Genomic DNA, 16,250 nt, shown 5'->3' with positions numbered 1-16,250 from the left:
TGACACCACCAAGATTAACAGGATGCTTACATTAGCGCTTCTTATTCCGTGTTTTGTTTGGGTTTCCGGCAATGTGTGGAATTACCAAAATAGAGAAGGGATAGCCTAACATATGAAACAGGAAGAGACCACCCTGGAATCCATTTATTTCAACAAAGTAACTGTATTCTAATTATCACCTACTTAAGCGGTTACAATTACTCATATTTTGTATTTTAAATACGTAATGCCGTTACTCCCCAACACTGTATGTCTTTAACATACAGTTTTGTTTTGTTTTTTTGGGGGTTTTTTCTGCTCATTCTGTTGGTTTTTGGTTTTTGCCCTTCTCCCCCGTCCCTCTTCTCAGCTGTTTCTCTTTCCCTCTTTCTTTCTCCCCTTCTTTCCCCCAGTCAAGTCTGTCCCGTATTCAGTAAGTGAAAATAAAATAAACAACAAAAGGTGAATCAAATGGACCATTACGGCAAGGCTGGGATGGTCAATTTGGTAAAGTAAATCCGTTGGGCATCTTTCTTTGCCTTTAGACAACAATTCTGATGGCAAAAGAGCCAAACGGGACAGGCAAAGAAAAAACAACAAAAAAAAACCAAACAAACAAAAAAAAACAAAAAAACAAAGTAACTGTATTCTAATTATCACCTACTTAAGTGGTTACAGTTACTCATATTTTGTATTTTAAATACGTAATGCCGGTACATGTATTCCGTTACTCCCCAACACTGTATGTCTTTAACAACAAACAGTTGATTGCTTGCAGAGTGATATGCCAGTCAGAGGTATTCTTTACGCCCCTTGGTATCACCTCCATGAAACTACTAAGATATTTTTATCTTATTAGTATCTAAGTATCATTGAGATTTTATGTTCCCTGGTTGCTCCATTGCTGCTAGTTGTGTTTGGATGCCTAATAAGAATAAATAATTTAATTAATTAATCTTTAATTAGTTAGCCAATGAACATACATGATCCTTTTCTGAAACAAAGCATGACCAAAATTTACAAAATTACACATTTCTGTTGTGAATATGACCAAAAATGAGTGACTGAGTCCATAAAGTCAGCAGGAAAGTATTTTCTGAGATGAAAAGACTTATCCATGGACTTATGGAAGCCTTTTTGCAAACACAGGGGACATTAAAAACACTACAGATTCAAGTCACTTCCTCACATGGCTCCACATTTAACATACCTGGAAGATACATCCATATTTTATACTGTAGGGGTGCCTAAAACTAGGACAGCTAACCATTTAGCTAACTTGCATCAGACCAGTCATAAGCAAACGTAAGACTGTCCTCAAACTACAGAGCAGTCTGTAATCTCCACTCAAGACATTTTTTAAAATTCCTTAATTTCACTGATTGTTTTAAGCATCCATATCTGCAAGCACACATAATTAAAACTAATAGAGAAAACAAAACTTCAAACTCTGAGGCATTGAAAGAACCATCTAAATGTAGATGGCAACTTCATGATTCCTTACCCATAGTGTCCTTTTTTAAAAAGTTTTTGTTATATTAAAACACTGCAAACAGTCATGCAAACTAGATTTTTTTTAAAGGATCTTTGTTTTAAACATTTTTAATATTCAGTAGCTATTCGACTGTAATTGTAAATGTGTTGCTATGGGAACCAAGTTTACTTTCTATTAACAGCAGGAGAAGGAGAAAAATGTAATTTAATTAAGACATCCTGTTTAAATATATTTATTTAAATATGGAGGGGGGGAAAAATCCCCGACAAAAACGAGGGAACAACAGCTATGTATTTCCTTCTTTTCTCCCACGGTCTAACCTGTCTTCAGCGGTTGTAAGCTGACACCACAAACTTGCAGGCATTTAAAAGTGACGGCCCCCTTTACATACTTTAGTGTACTCACATGTGGTGGACCTGAGGGCGCTGAACATCTGGTCGTGAGTGATGTGTGTACCAGACGAAAAACACGTAAGAAGAAGACTGTGAATAAGAGACATCTGTGGAAGAATCCTACAGTTACTGTGAGCGTTTTGTAAGTATATTTTATATTTATGTGGAATTATTATTATTATTATTATTATTGTTATTATTATTATTATTATTATCATAGCTGTGGTCATAACAATTTATTTCAAGAAATAGAAAATGTATCAAAATTTACTATTTCAGAGTTGCTTGTGTATTTTACAACAACTACCACTACATGTAGTTAACCATAACTAACCATAACTTACCTTTTTTCTGTCAGAAGAAAATGTGTCTTTAAATGTCAGCTTTGGAAACTTATTTTCACATAAGCACTCACAGAAGTTACTAAATGAAGAAACTGTTCTGAGGAGCTCATTGTTTGAACCAGTGGAAGATTGAAAAATGTATATCTTGGTACCAGAATTTGATTTGATAGGGTTTTACTGGAGCAAGAGCGTGTTTTATCGAAGGAGCATAAAGAGGTGCAGCAGGTGATAGACCTTCTCATCCTGTGTTGATATGGAGTTTATTTAGTCTAGAAGCATCGTAGGGTAGGTCGTGGAGTGAGAGCTGAAGCCTCTTCTTCATTCAGTAGTTTTACATTACCTCTTCTACTTTCCAACAAGTCAAATGAGACGGACTCAAAACTGATGGAGTAAGATGCTGCCAGCAGCGCTACTGCCGTCCAATATTTTATTGATAGTAATTTCAAATAGTTGCCACACAGAAAGCATCAGATTTTGTTGGAAGCTGAAGAAATGATTTCTACTTGTTTTAACCCCAAAGTAAACACCAAAGCTGTGCCTGCCATGTAGGAAAGGAATGTAGTTGTTTACCAGATGCTGCCAGGCTTTGATTTCATTTAATAGCAGAGCTGAGCCGAGGGTTGCAAGAATCCCATTCATAAATAACATCTTGTCTTACTTAGACACATTTAAATGAATGCTTTGGCTCAGGTCCGTAATAATTCAGGTAGTCAGGTGTGTAACTTTGCTAGTTTTCCTCTAATAGCTCATTTAGAAGTGAAGATTTAGGCTTTTATTTTGAAAACACATTAAAGGGTGTGAGATAACAGTGAAGCACATCTCTCTTTGGAAGCATTAAAGTTTGGGCAAAGTAAACAAGGTGTAAATCAGAGCTGCATGCACGGACCTGTGTGTTTGTTTATTCGGCATTGATGTGTGTGTCTTACAGCCTTTACACGCAGCTCTGCAGGAATATAAAGGCTGCTAGTGTCTGAGAGCTGGGCCAGTGGTTGACCTCTGCCTTCCCTTCCCAGCAGAGCTCTCCTGTAGCAGAGGTGTGAATATTGCACCTGGATGTTTTCTTAGAGACAGAGGCTCCCGTCTGTCAATCTGTAATCCAGCATCAGACTAGGCAGCCTGTGCCCTCCACATATAGCTTGCCTCGGTCCCACATCTGCATGAAATGTTTAAAAATGATATTTTACACTGTGTCTAGTCAGAGTGGTATTTTTACAAGTTTCCCACATTCATCTCACACAACCCAAGGTCAGAATTCAGTGCAGCTTTGCCTGACATCTTTTGTGAACATGCTACAAAGAGGTTTGCTGCCAAGAGAAGTCAGCTTTACAGCAAACTACACCTGAACTTGTAGTGCTTATCTGCAACGAGGAGCTACATGTACTTTGATAGATAAAACACAGGTGGTATCAAAAAGCCAGCTGCGATCCTGCTGATCTGGGTCCCTAACATCTATCTTCAGGTGTGCATTTACTTCACTATTCTACTAAAGGCAATAAATATTGGGAGTGGGATTTCCCAGAAACAGGATTTTTATCAGTTATGTTAGAAGCACAGCTCAAAGGACACCAATATCATTTTGTTTTTGTCTGGTGTGAAACAAGAGTAAAATATTATTATTATTATTATTATTATTATTATTATTAAAAATCTGACACGTTGTCTAAGCAACACACCAGTTTCCCTTGTTGGATGGCTACCACAGCATTTATGAGGGTCTCAGGATCACATACTGTATATAATAGATTGACATGGCCAATGTGACGTTACCTACCTACTAGTTGACTGGTTTTGAACTCTGCATTTTGAAGCTTCAATAGTACTGAAGCATAAATGTGTGAACAAGCGGATGGTTTGGTAAATTCTTAAAATGCCAGCAATCTTTGTCATCAAGCTCAAACCATTTAGGTGCAACACACAGAAATACATATTTGTCTAATATTGGCAGATAGCTGAATAATAAAATCCTAGCTTCAGTCATCATAAGCATGAGTACAAACTTCTTGAATGGGCTGCAACACACAGCAGGCATATTTGTAAGGTAACAATGGGAACCAATCTCTCATTTGGCTCCTGTGTGACTGGTTTTAGTGGAAGTGAAAACTAGCAGACAGCAATCAACTACAGCTCTAGGTAAAGTCTTGATGGTTGAGTCAGTCAAAATCAGCCGCCCTACACTGGTTATGAAGAGCCGCCGGGAGCAAAACAATTTTTTTGTCAGGCTTTTAATCCTGTAAAACTGTCTACCTTTAATATACAGGCCTACTGGTTAGCCTCAGATGGCCACCACATGAGCAGCGGTTTTTGGTATTTCGGCGTTGGCTTAATTTTGTTGCTGCTGTGTCGTGACTTGTAGACTACGCTCAGAGAACCCACACATAAGCATCAATGAGGCTTGTTTCCCGGTGCAGCTGAGGTTGCTGTAGGAATGTGTAGTAAAAAAGATTAAACTTGTCTCTGCTTTTAATTAATGGCAATATATCAGGTTCTGCATTGGGTCAAAGAACTACAAGAAGCATATCCTTATTCCAACTGTAATATTTCCACCCTCTGTGAAGTGTTTTGCCATTTGACAAGCCTTAAAATTAAGCCTATGCTGGACTGCTCAGATCTTATTTTACATCTCACCGGTAGCTTAGAAAAACACCCCCAACATCCAGAATGTTTTCTTGCCTTGTTACTTTATAGTAACACATTAAAGTCAGTCAACTGGCTCAAAGTAATCATATCTCTACTATATATCAGTCAGCACACCCACTGACCCACTGTACATGTTGTCATCTTAATTCTAGCTGATTAGAGAGAGCAAGCCTTTGCATGGTGCTGAGCTTTACGATCGTGACTGCTCTGGGAACAGGACAAATGAGCCATGCAGCAGCACCAGGAGACTGGCTCGGGGCTGTGGCTGTACATCTTATTAAACACAAGCTGCCTGCAGTCAGTTTAATCCCTTTGATTAATGATTGTGTGGATTGTTTGGTTGTGAAAACAGGGTTTGCACATGAAAACCAGTGCTGCAGCTTTGGGAGAAGGTTTCAACATGTTTTGTTGTTTTTGTACATTCACTTTAAAGGACTTACAAATATTACCCTTGAAAAACCATTATATTTTAAATTATGTATTTGGCTTTAGATGTATTATAATCTAATTAGATGTAGATGCACCTTTACACCATTTAGCATATAGGTATATGAGTTATTTTAACTGCTATTCATAGTTTGAATATGTCTGATCTATTTTAACTTTCTTCGTGGGTAACAGATATAAAAATTAAGGCCCACAGTTATAGGAGGGATAGTGTACATATAGGACAAAGGATGGTGAATATGACAGGAGGGAAAGAGAAAGAATAAGATTCATTGATGTAGTGAAGGAGGACATGCAGAGGGTTGGTGTGACAGAAGAGGAGTGAGATGGAACTCATCCGTAAAGGGAGCAGAGGAAGTCAGGAGGTCAGCTGTGTGAATGTCATACCCTAATTTGAGACAACACTACTCTGCACATTACTGATGAAGAGCAGGTGTGCTTGAAATTACTTACTATTGAGATGCAATAAATGAATAGAAATTGGAGGACCGGAGTCATGTGCGGTCTTAAATGGTCTTCTTTTTAAATCCAGTTTCTCTGGACTAGTGGGATTCATCAAAGATCATTTGGTGCTGAAACATGGACAGTGAAGTTGGAGCAACGAAAGCCACTCTTGGCAGTCCCATCACCCCGAGGCAGTTGACTGGATTGGGGATGAATGGCTGTCTCTCACTAAGGTACAGACACTCTGGACCAGGCCTGGCCTGTCCCCAGGAGTACCACCAGTGGCTCCCCTACCGCCATGACTCCAGCCTTCTGCCCATGAAAGAAGACCTGGCCTTCTGGCTCAACACCATGATGGGTGAGACAACTTTTTATTTTGTAATAAACTGTATTGAATAATACTGTTTTTCGCCAATGATGATCAGATCTTGCGGACCTTAGAGGCCTACTAGGTTTTTATCCATTAAACACCTCAGTTATATATTTAGGCCCAAAGCTATTAAACAATTTCTAAACAATAACCAATACTTTTTATTCTGTATTTGATTGGAAGCCAAAACAAGTAGCTGAGGATTAGAGTAATATGCTCGTTTTCCCTGTTTCTTGCAGCAGAATTCTTAACTAACTGTAATAAAAAGCATTGCAAAAAAATATTGCAGTATTGCACTGCAGTACTCAACTGGATGATCCATAGATAACTTTTAGATTTTGCTGGGACTCAGTCTAGCTATAATACTATACTTTCAAAACAAAACATGGCTACAAAATCTTGAATTTAGTTTGGATTTTTTTTCTAATCCACACAGTCACACGCCCAATAAATGTTAAATGCAAGTTGCGCCTCAATCAGCCATCAACAAGCTTCTGGCTTAATTCTGGTTCAATATTTGACATTTGGTCGATATTACACAAATTTTCAATAAGACTGAGGTCTATTGATTTGAGGTGAAGTTGAAGAATTTGGAAGTCATCCTCCAGTCCTTGACAGCTGGTACAGTGTTCCAGAAGGTATTTGGCTTATCCAAATTTCAGACAAGCTTCAGTTCTGAGCAGATGCTTCTTTCTTGGTCTTTGCTCTCTTAGTCCATTTCAGTGTAAAACTTGCTTCACTGTGGAAAATAATTCTGGTGTTCCTGCAGTTCCCAGTTCATTGCAGGGTTGAACCTTGGTGTTCTTGAACATCCAAACCAATTTCCTTTCATCTGAAAGTGACAGTTTTGGCAGAGTGGTGACACATCTGAATAAATTTTACTTAAATGCATTGAAATGCAGTAGTTTAGAAATGTCTCCAAGAGACCTTCCTATTATGTGTAAATCCATAATCCTTTTAGCTCTTCGCTGAGTTTCTTGGACTTTCCAATTGCTCTGAGTCAATCCAATAAGTGCTGTCAAACAAATCCTTTTATGCTGACAACAAGAAACTGACGGTTGTAGTCAATCATGATAGCAAGGTGTTACTAGATCTTTGTGTTGCCAACTTAAAAGAAATGTGTGGATTAGAGAAAACTCAATCTGAATTCAAAGTATTAAAAGATATTATTAACACTATTTACAAAGTGTGAATATATCAGTCATTTTGTTTGGAATCAAACATAATGACTGAAAAAAATTGATGTAATCATGTCATTATTATTTCAAACTTTGGTTCACCCATGTTCACTTTCACTCAGCTACAGTATAATCCAGAATTACTGATTTCATATTGGATTATTCTGAGTGCATCTGATTGTTAAAGAATCCTTCTTATGAAAGCAAATGGATAAGATCCTCTTGGAAAAACCAATAGAGGAACATATTTGATCGACTTCTAAGATCTTTTTTTGAGTAAAGCAAAATGCAAAAAGCAAACAATCCTGAGTTACAGTTGTGACATTTCTGTGTGTCATGTGTGAATTCTGCCCAGGAGTGGACCTCACAGCAGATAATCTGATGGAGAGTTTGGATAATGGCGTTCTGCTCTGTGAGCTGGCTCAGCTGCTGCAGGACAAGATGATGCACAACAACAATGGCAAGGTGATGTGACAACACAAAGTAATGTGCACAATTATTTGCACACCAAACGGAAAAGAAGGTAAGACTAATGTAAAAACACGTAATGTGAGTCATTTTAATAACAACAAAATAAAAACAAAACAAATGAAATCTAACTTAAGAACAGTCAGAGTTCAGGTAGAAACTAGGTCAGGTCCGACGTTGGCAGTGATAATGTCTGGCATTTCATTCAGTGCTTGTCTATGTCTTTTATGTCTATTCATGTTTTCTTTCAGTAAGCCTCTCCTTACTACAGTCATGTTTTGTAAAGATCTTACCCCTGATATGCCCTCCTTGCACACCAAATGCTGGCATAATGCAATTGGAGAGGAAGTTGTCTCTTCCACTCAGTGTGTTTATGCTCAAACTCACTAAAGAAGGCTTTTCTATTGTTGATCATTGGACAGGATCCATTGTGTACCCTGAAACACTGATCCGGGATAAAGCCAGTCAGTGTGCTTCTTAGAAATGAGAGCTTATGTTTCCACTGCTTCTCTGTGAATGTGCTTGTTGAAAACAATCAATCACAGGTCTTCACAAGAAGAGTGATCCACTGGCGAGCTGATGCAACTTCTGGATCATTTTTCGCCAGGGACAACACGGCCAACTTCCTCTACTGGTGTCGAAAGATTGGTGTTGATGAGGCTTACCTTTTCGAGTCTGAGGATTTGGGTGAGTTAAGACCTAATGAAGCAGAGAAATTCAGACCTTTGTTTCTTTTAACAATACAAGGCTCAAGTGAATCATGCCTCACAGCACTTACAGCACATTACTGATTAACATGAACATGTTGTATCTCAGCATGGTGTGCAGTGTGTCCTTAAAGAAACTGGACAATTGGAGAACAAAAGAAGAAGCGGTAGGCCTAAAAAAACAAAACTGTACAGCAGATGAACAGTATCTGAAAGTCATGTCCTGACCTTGACCTGACACAGGACCTAAGAGATACATCTGGGCCTTTAGTTCCATCTACTGTTCACTGAAGTCATTCTTAAGAAAGGGAAACAGAAGGAAAAGGCTGATGCATGCCAAATGACACAAGAACGGGACTGAAAATTAAGTATAACAGGTCCTACGGAATAACAAATCCAAATTTGAAATATTTAGCATTTGAGAGAGAGTTGATGGAGGCCCAGTGATACTTTGAGGCTTCATTTTAGCCAGCCATGTCAGAGATCTTGTCAAAATTGATAGAATTATAACCACAAAAAAGTCAAATCATCCATCCACTATGCACTGAAAAGGTGTCTGACTGGCAATGGCTTCATTTTTCGGTATGATAGTGATCCAAAACACACTGCCAGTGCAGTAAAAGCATACCTCAATAGAGGTGCACACAGTGGAACACTGTCAGCCATGGACTGGCCTCCTCAGAGCCCAGACGTCAACATTATTGAAGCAGCGTTTGATCATCTTGACAGAGAACTGAAAAAAAAAAGCTTCTATCATCCAAAGAAGAGCTTTGAATTTCCTTCAAAAAGCTTGGAGAACTATTCATGAAGACGACCTAAAGAAATTACAAGAAAGCTTGCTTGAGAGAGTTCAGGCTGTATTGAAGTGGTCATACCAAATATTGACTTTCAAACAAGTCCAAATCCTTTTTTGCCCTTATATACTGTGTTGCCATGTATGTTTTCCCATGATAGGTGACTATAAACATTTGCACAATACTATAGTAACAGTTGCAAAACTACTACCAATTGTTTCAAATTAAACATTAACAGTCCAGTGAGTCAGTGATACAATGTTTGTGACTCAGAAAAAGTGAAGTATACATATCTCACATCTCACTCCAGTCAAGTCCAATTGAAGTACCAGTTTTAATCAAGTTAAATGCAGTAAGTAAGTCTAAGAAAGAACGATTTGCACTTCTTAGATGGGCATGTCTCTGCAAGGTGGCAGATGCGTAGGAATGATAATGTACAGGCTAATCCCCACCAGCAACAATGAGTCTCCCCTGCAGGCAAAGTTACCCACTTCACTTGATTAATTGAAGGAAGTGGGAAAATACAGTTACCACAATTTGACAGACTTAAGTTTACTTCATCAGTGACACAAAGGGGGGATGATATAAACTTCTTTCTTTTGTCAAAACAGATGAGTCAATAGAAACGCAGCTGTTTGTATTACTTTTTTTTTTTTTTTTGCCATAAGTGAATGCTGTGGCTAATGTGATGTCTTTGGACTCAAACGTTTGTCATCTTGACAAATAACAAATTAATAACAATGTTTTCTGACACAAACTGAGTGTAGAGTTATTTTTATTTCATAAACCATAATGGACTGAAGTGGCTTACTTGTTGATGACTTCATGCCTTCATGCCCTCAGCAGCACATCCAGGGCCCTGAGGAATTCCTGGTTCAAAGAGAGAGATGCACAATAGAGACAGAATACCTCCTGAAACATATCCTCTATGTTCAGGCTGCAGGCCCTGCTTTTTTTTTTTTTTTTCTTTTTTTTTTTACAAAAACAGAAGCTTATCTCTGGAAAGATCTTTCCTTTCAGATAAGTGCCCTTTTTTTATTCGTACCCCTGTATCCTCTTTGTCTGTACGTCACGTGACGCATGTGCTGCCTGAAGTCCTCCACAAGCAGCCTCGGGAGGTGTGCCTGTGCCTGATGGAGCTGGGACGGATTGCAGCCAGGTAACTATGAATAACCAACTGTCCATCCACAGAGCAGCTCCAAAAATAAAACTGTGATTGCATTACACTTAAATGAAATGTATTCTTTTTATATCATAGTTTTCATTCTACTGCCAATAGCTGCATGTTTTCCTGTTTAATTTTCTTTTCTATATTTAACTTTCTTGTCATCTCATTTTCTGTTTATCCTTGATGATGATTTTCACTGCTATAGCAACTCATTCATTACTTTTCACCTCTTAAGTTTTCATTTAGCTGCATTAGGTGCTCACTTTAAAAAAAACAACTAAGTGATAACTGCTGAAGTATCTCCAAGAGTTTAAGCACCTTGATGTGAAAATCACTATGTTCTCTCTCCTGTGTTGATTTGTTTGTGCAAATGCAAATTTTTTTTGTTAAATTTCACTTTCAGGTACGGCGTGGAGCCACCGGGGTTGGTTAAGTTGGAGAGCGAGATGCAGAGGGAGGAGGCAGGGAGCTTATCTCCATCATCCCCTATTTTCATTTTTCCTCCTCTCTCATTGTATTCACCATCCCAGCCATCCCTACCACCTGCCCCTTCTCCCCCTCTCCCTGCACCCGCTCCCCTCACTCCAAGGACAACCAGTCCATCTGAACCCCTCGCTGCTTCGCTTGCCTCTGATCTTCCATCAGCCACAACAAACCCAGTAACTATGTTTTCATCCCCTCCTCAGTCCCCCCTCTCATCCTGTACTCCTTATACAACCACAGTCTCGACACAAACACCTTTGTTCCCTTCATCCTGCACCACTAACACATCTGCCTCAACTCCGCTGTCAGCGCCTTCACCAGGCCAAACCCTGGAATCCACCACCAAAGTCTGCCTTACCGCAATAAACGCCCGCCGTGCGACAGCTACACCTCCCACTAATTCCCCACCTGCAGCCTTGACTCCTCGCTCATCAAACAGGTCAACCATCAGGAGGAGCTCCTGCACCAGCATTTTGGATGACTTTGTGCGTATTTTGTTTCCAGTGAAATTAATCTCAGTGGTACACTGTTTAAAATACACTCTTTTTGAGTTTGTTTTCTCTGTGGAATCTGTAATAGGTAAGAAACATTATTGAAAATCCACCCTGCAGTTGTCCCATCACCTTCCTGGTTGAGAAACAACCAAAGGGCTGTTACCGTGTTGGGGACAAAGTTCTTTATATACGAGTAAGTATGTTTCCGTTATCCCTTTCTCCTAAAAATTACTTGTATTTTGACACATTCATGCAGTAACTTTGAGATCCTCCATACAACTCTTTAGATAATTTAGCCAACATAATAGAAGCAGTAAATACACTCTCTGACCCTTTGTTATGTACACTTTGCCAGTACTGAGTTGGACCCCCTTTAGCCTCCACAGTTATATTAATTATTCATGATATAGATTTAACAAGGTGCTGGAAACATTCCTGAAAAATTGTGGTCCAAATTGACGCGATAGCTTCATGCAGTTGCTGCAGATTTATCAGATCCATGATATGAATCTCCTGTTCCACGACATCTCAATGGATTGAGATCCAGTGGCTATGGAGGCCATTTGAGGACAGTGGTTTTTGGTGACCCTGTGCAAAATATAGCCGCAATTTCCTGTTCTTGGCTGACCACATAGCAGTGCCGTGGTACCCTATGTAGTTCCACTTCTGTACCTCATCTGCTTCAAGGTTCATTGTGTTGCTTGTTCAGAGATGTTCTTTTGGATACCTTGGTTGTAACAAGTGGCTGTTTGAGTTACTGCTGCATTCCTTTCAGGTCAAAGTCTGGTCATTCTCCTCTGACCTCTAACATTAACAAGACTTCTCTGACTTTCACCCAGAGAACTGCTGGTCTCTGAATATTTTGTCTTCTCTGTAAAGATTGTGTGGGAACATTCTAGTAAATCAACAGTTCCTGAAACACCCAGAGCACCCAGTCTAGCACCAACAACAACACCACCTTCAAAATCACTTAAATCACCTTTCTATCTCATTCTGCTGCTCAGTGTGAACTCAGTAGGCTGTCTTGAGCAAGTCGATATTCCTAAATACACTGAGTTTCTGCCATTTGATTGGCTGATATGTATTAGTGAGCAGGTGAATAGCTGGACCTAATAAAGTGGCTGGTAAGGGTATAAAAACATAATAAACAAATAAGTAGTATGTAAATATATATTTTTAATAGAAGTTCGGTTTACATTGCATTCGTTTGATGACAATGCTTTTAACTTGTTGTTTTTTTTAAATAAAATATTAAAGTATGTTTGCTAATAGGACAGGAGGCTTTGTGATACCAAAAGACAAATAATAAACCACACCTAATGGGAGCATTTGTCACAGATAACACATAATCACATATGAGGTGTGAACGTTTAATCAAGAGTTGAGTCAGCAACAAGTGCAATGTGTCAGAGGGACTGATTTGCATCACTTGGGATGGAGACCCTGATGTCTTTCAGCCTCCCTGAAACATCCTCCATCTGTATGCATGTGTTATGAAGGCTCAAGGATGGGGAGGCAGGGTTGCTTGGCAACCAGTGGTCAGGATACGAATGGGCTCACAATGATTGTATTCAGTACATAGACCTTCAGTGAAGAGTTCAAACCTGGAAGAAAAATAAACATGTTTCTTTCAGGGTGATTCTGCAAAGATATGACCCTAGTGCGCATTTTAAATGGCAGCCCACTCGGGAGTGCATGTATGTGGGTACGGTTTTGAATACAAAGATGTACTTCAGTGTCTTTCATACATCCCTCCATCTATAAAAACTGAAAATGTGACCTTGATGCTTGCTGTATGTTCTGAGTACACGATATATCATTTTAACATAAAAATAATCACTGGGAATCTAAAAGGTGAGATCTTGATAAGGTTTCTCACAGGTTGGATCACAGTGTTTGTTCAGGAGATGAAATTTATTAGATGCATAAGTTCTGTTGCAACAGCTACATTATGACATTAGTGTCAGAATGCATATTTCTTACTTCCTATTTAGAGAATCATATCTGTCATATCATAACAGATATAACATATGTTGGAACACCACTTCTTAGAAACCTGAGGAAGTACAGATGCATGATAGCCAAATCATGGGCTGGCTAAATGCATATGCATAAGCAAGATTAAAGCTTTTCTATGCTATCAAAACTGCCTTGTGTGCTCACATTCTTTATGCAGTCTTTCAGATATAACGTCTGTCCTTGAACCTGCATCACGTCTTCATCCCTAATTATTAGTTTGTAGATAAATTGCACTGCTTCCTTTTTTCCCGGTTGCTGAAAAGCAGACAAACATGAGCTGTTTGAATAGAGTGATCAGTAAGCCATCCATTACCTTGAAACCCACAGCTGCCTACACGTGAGTGGGGAAACACACCATAAACCTCCATTTCCATATACCGTGATAACCCCCGTGTCGCTCCTAGGGGAGTGTATCCTTCAGTGTGTACAGACCTTTTTAAAGAGCAGATACTATTGATTACAAAGACAAAGTCATTAGCGATGGGTTTAATCAGACAGCTTGTTAATGAGCGGCTGAGCATGACCGCCCCTCCTCACGTGTAAACTTTCTACCCCGCCTCTCTCTCCCCTTCTCTCTCTATTCCCTTTGGACTCTATTCAATCACGCTGGCCCTGGAGTGCTTTGCTATTCTTTGGTGTTAAAAAAGAGGAAGGCTTCTCTTTCTTCTCTCTGCCCAATTAGGCTCTCGTTCAGCTTTGTAGCAGAGACCCCGTCTGGCTGTGCTGATGGAAGGAAAAGAGATTTATAGCAGCTCACAATATTAAGACACATCATGCTAATATAGTGATGAACCTAAAAAGCACTCTTTTTTTTCATGATCACATATAGCTGATTAAAATTGTTTTCATAGAAACACTTCTTCATCTTCCTTTCTCAAGTGCTCTCGAGAAAGACGTTGACTCAACAGAAGCCATGTGGTCTTTGTTCTATAGCCGACCTTTGACATAACAGTGGAACGTGAAGAAATGATGAACAAGGAATGTGTGAAATATTTATGAAACCTGTACTCGGACCAAATCTACTGCCTTTGTTGTCATCGTTTTACCTGTTAGTAAGCTCAGATTTAGTAAACATTACAATGTAGCTGAGGCTTATGTGAGCGACGTTAGCTTTGTAGAGGTAAATTTAAGATTATGCAAATCTTCATCACCACAACTGTCCTCCAAATCATGAACGTGTGTCCAATCTGATGAACATCTTTACTGTAGTGGATTTGGGGATAACTAAAGTCACTAAGCTTTATCTTCTGGCGAATGAGGAGTTATTTTTAGCAAGATATCTCAATTTGACCTTTTAGTGCCATTCAGAATCTGCAATGGTCTAATCAATGTGCTGTCTTATAGGGTTTCTGTTATACTGTCTGCACCTAGACATACACCCTGTATTCAATAAGGAGGTCTCGCTGATGTGAGATCTCTAGTAAAGGGGAAACCGAGTACAACAGGCGAAACAGATTAATGGCATTAGAACCGGTATGGCTCATCAATTTGTGTGTTTGCTGTCAAATTTAAGAACTGAGCGCGCTCATAGCATCAAAATCAGCGCTTGTGGCTAAAGCCTGCCTCCTACTGGCATGTGCATAGAGGACTCCTTTTCCCTGAGTACACTAATGCATCTTTCAGGAGGAGAGGGGGAGAGAGGGAATCGATGGAGGACACAAGGGAATCCAGACGTTAGTTTATGGGCTGCAGACATAGCAGGGAGGGGGAGGAGGGCGGGGGTTACAGAGACAGAAATAAAGGAGCCTGAAATAACAAAGAGGGCTTTGGTAGATCATCTCCTTCAGAAAGATGCTGACTTGTTTCATTTTTGTATTTTCTTCTTAGATGATTAAGTTGGTCTCTTAATTGACAACATTAGTCCATGTTTGAAAAATTACACCCAGAAAATAGTAGACTGCAGAAGCTATTTATAGTCTACATCAAATAACAAATCTAAGTTTATCTTTCACTTTATTTAATACGTTTAAGCTTAGACAGTCCATTGTTAAGAATCTGGACTGAAACATGAGGTTTGCCAGTGACAGTAAATGAAGACAAAGAAAAAAACAACTGTGTTTAGACAGTTTTGTTTTTTTTAATTTGTATTGTGACTGATGTTTTGAGAATGATAACCAGTCACACTGATATTTCCTGGAAGTGTGACAGGAGAGTGGTTTATTCAGGATGTCAGACTTGACCCCTGTCAACCTCAACAGTTTAATCTGCAGGATAACAGCTGAGACGCACCACGTCTGGAGTTTCCTCTAAAGCCGCCCGTGTCTCCTGCCTGCGTGTGTGCGTGTGTCTGTGCTTGTACCATTGATTTCTTTTTCATCCCATACACGTGACACACACACACTTCCATACATAAAGCGAGGAGATGTGCTTGTATTATCGCATTCTTAATGGCCCTGTAATGAAGGCTTTATTGCTGATAAGGCAGGGGGTGGGTGGGGGGGTTGCTGGCGCTGACAGAACAACGGATGGCTTTGCAGGGCCTCTTGGGAATGTTAATGTCTGCTGGGAGTTGAGGGACTGAGCTGAACTCATCTCAATTTCTCCTTCCATTGCTTTTTTTTCTCCAAGGCTCTATATTGTGGCATTAGTTGCCATGGCAGCAGTTGGTTTTCAGCTGTAAGGACGGCTGTCTGTGTACGATTTGTTGATTCAGACACGACTGACCTCACTGTAACTACTGTTAACAGACAGACTGGTAACGCTGCAATTATTATCATTTAAAATAGTTCTGCTAGGTGGCTTGTGCTTCAGATCTGTGTGGGTGCGCCATTGTGCGTCACGGTGTGTGTGTGTGTGTGTGTGTGTGTGTGTGTGTGTGTGTGTGTGTGTGT

The 16,250-nt window shown here is 39.6% G+C and overlaps 1 protein-coding gene across 1 annotated transcript in view; it reads left to right on the top strand.

The window, feature by feature from the left end:
• Positions 1 to 5,948: 5,948 nt before the first annotated feature.
• Positions 5,949 to 16,250, top strand: part of gas2b (growth arrest-specific 2b) — a 10,846-nt gene continuing 544 nt past the window's right edge. Inside the window, exons 1-7 of the mRNA XM_005724362.1 lie at positions 5,949 to 6,096; positions 7,642 to 7,751; positions 8,300 to 8,441; positions 10,351 to 10,414; positions 10,827 to 10,904; positions 11,328 to 11,391; positions 11,486 to 11,593. Coding sequence (XP_005724419.1) covers positions 5,949 to 6,096; positions 7,642 to 7,751; positions 8,300 to 8,441; positions 10,351 to 10,414; positions 10,827 to 10,904; positions 11,328 to 11,391; positions 11,486 to 11,593 — 714 coding nt within the window. The remainder of the gene's footprint in view (positions 6,097 to 7,641; positions 7,752 to 8,299; positions 8,442 to 10,350; positions 10,415 to 10,826; positions 10,905 to 11,327; positions 11,392 to 11,485; positions 11,594 to 16,250) is intronic.

The sequence above is a fragment of the Pundamilia nyererei genome, unplaced genomic scaffold, assembly GCF_000239375.1.
Source record: "Pundamilia nyererei isolate P.nyererei 1_Seehausen unplaced genomic scaffold, PunNye1.0 scaffold00011, whole genome shotgun sequence".
Lineage (NCBI taxonomy): Eukaryota > Metazoa > Chordata > Actinopteri > Cichliformes > Cichlidae > Pundamilia > Pundamilia nyererei.
This window is presented reverse-complemented; position numbering and strand designations above follow the sequence as displayed.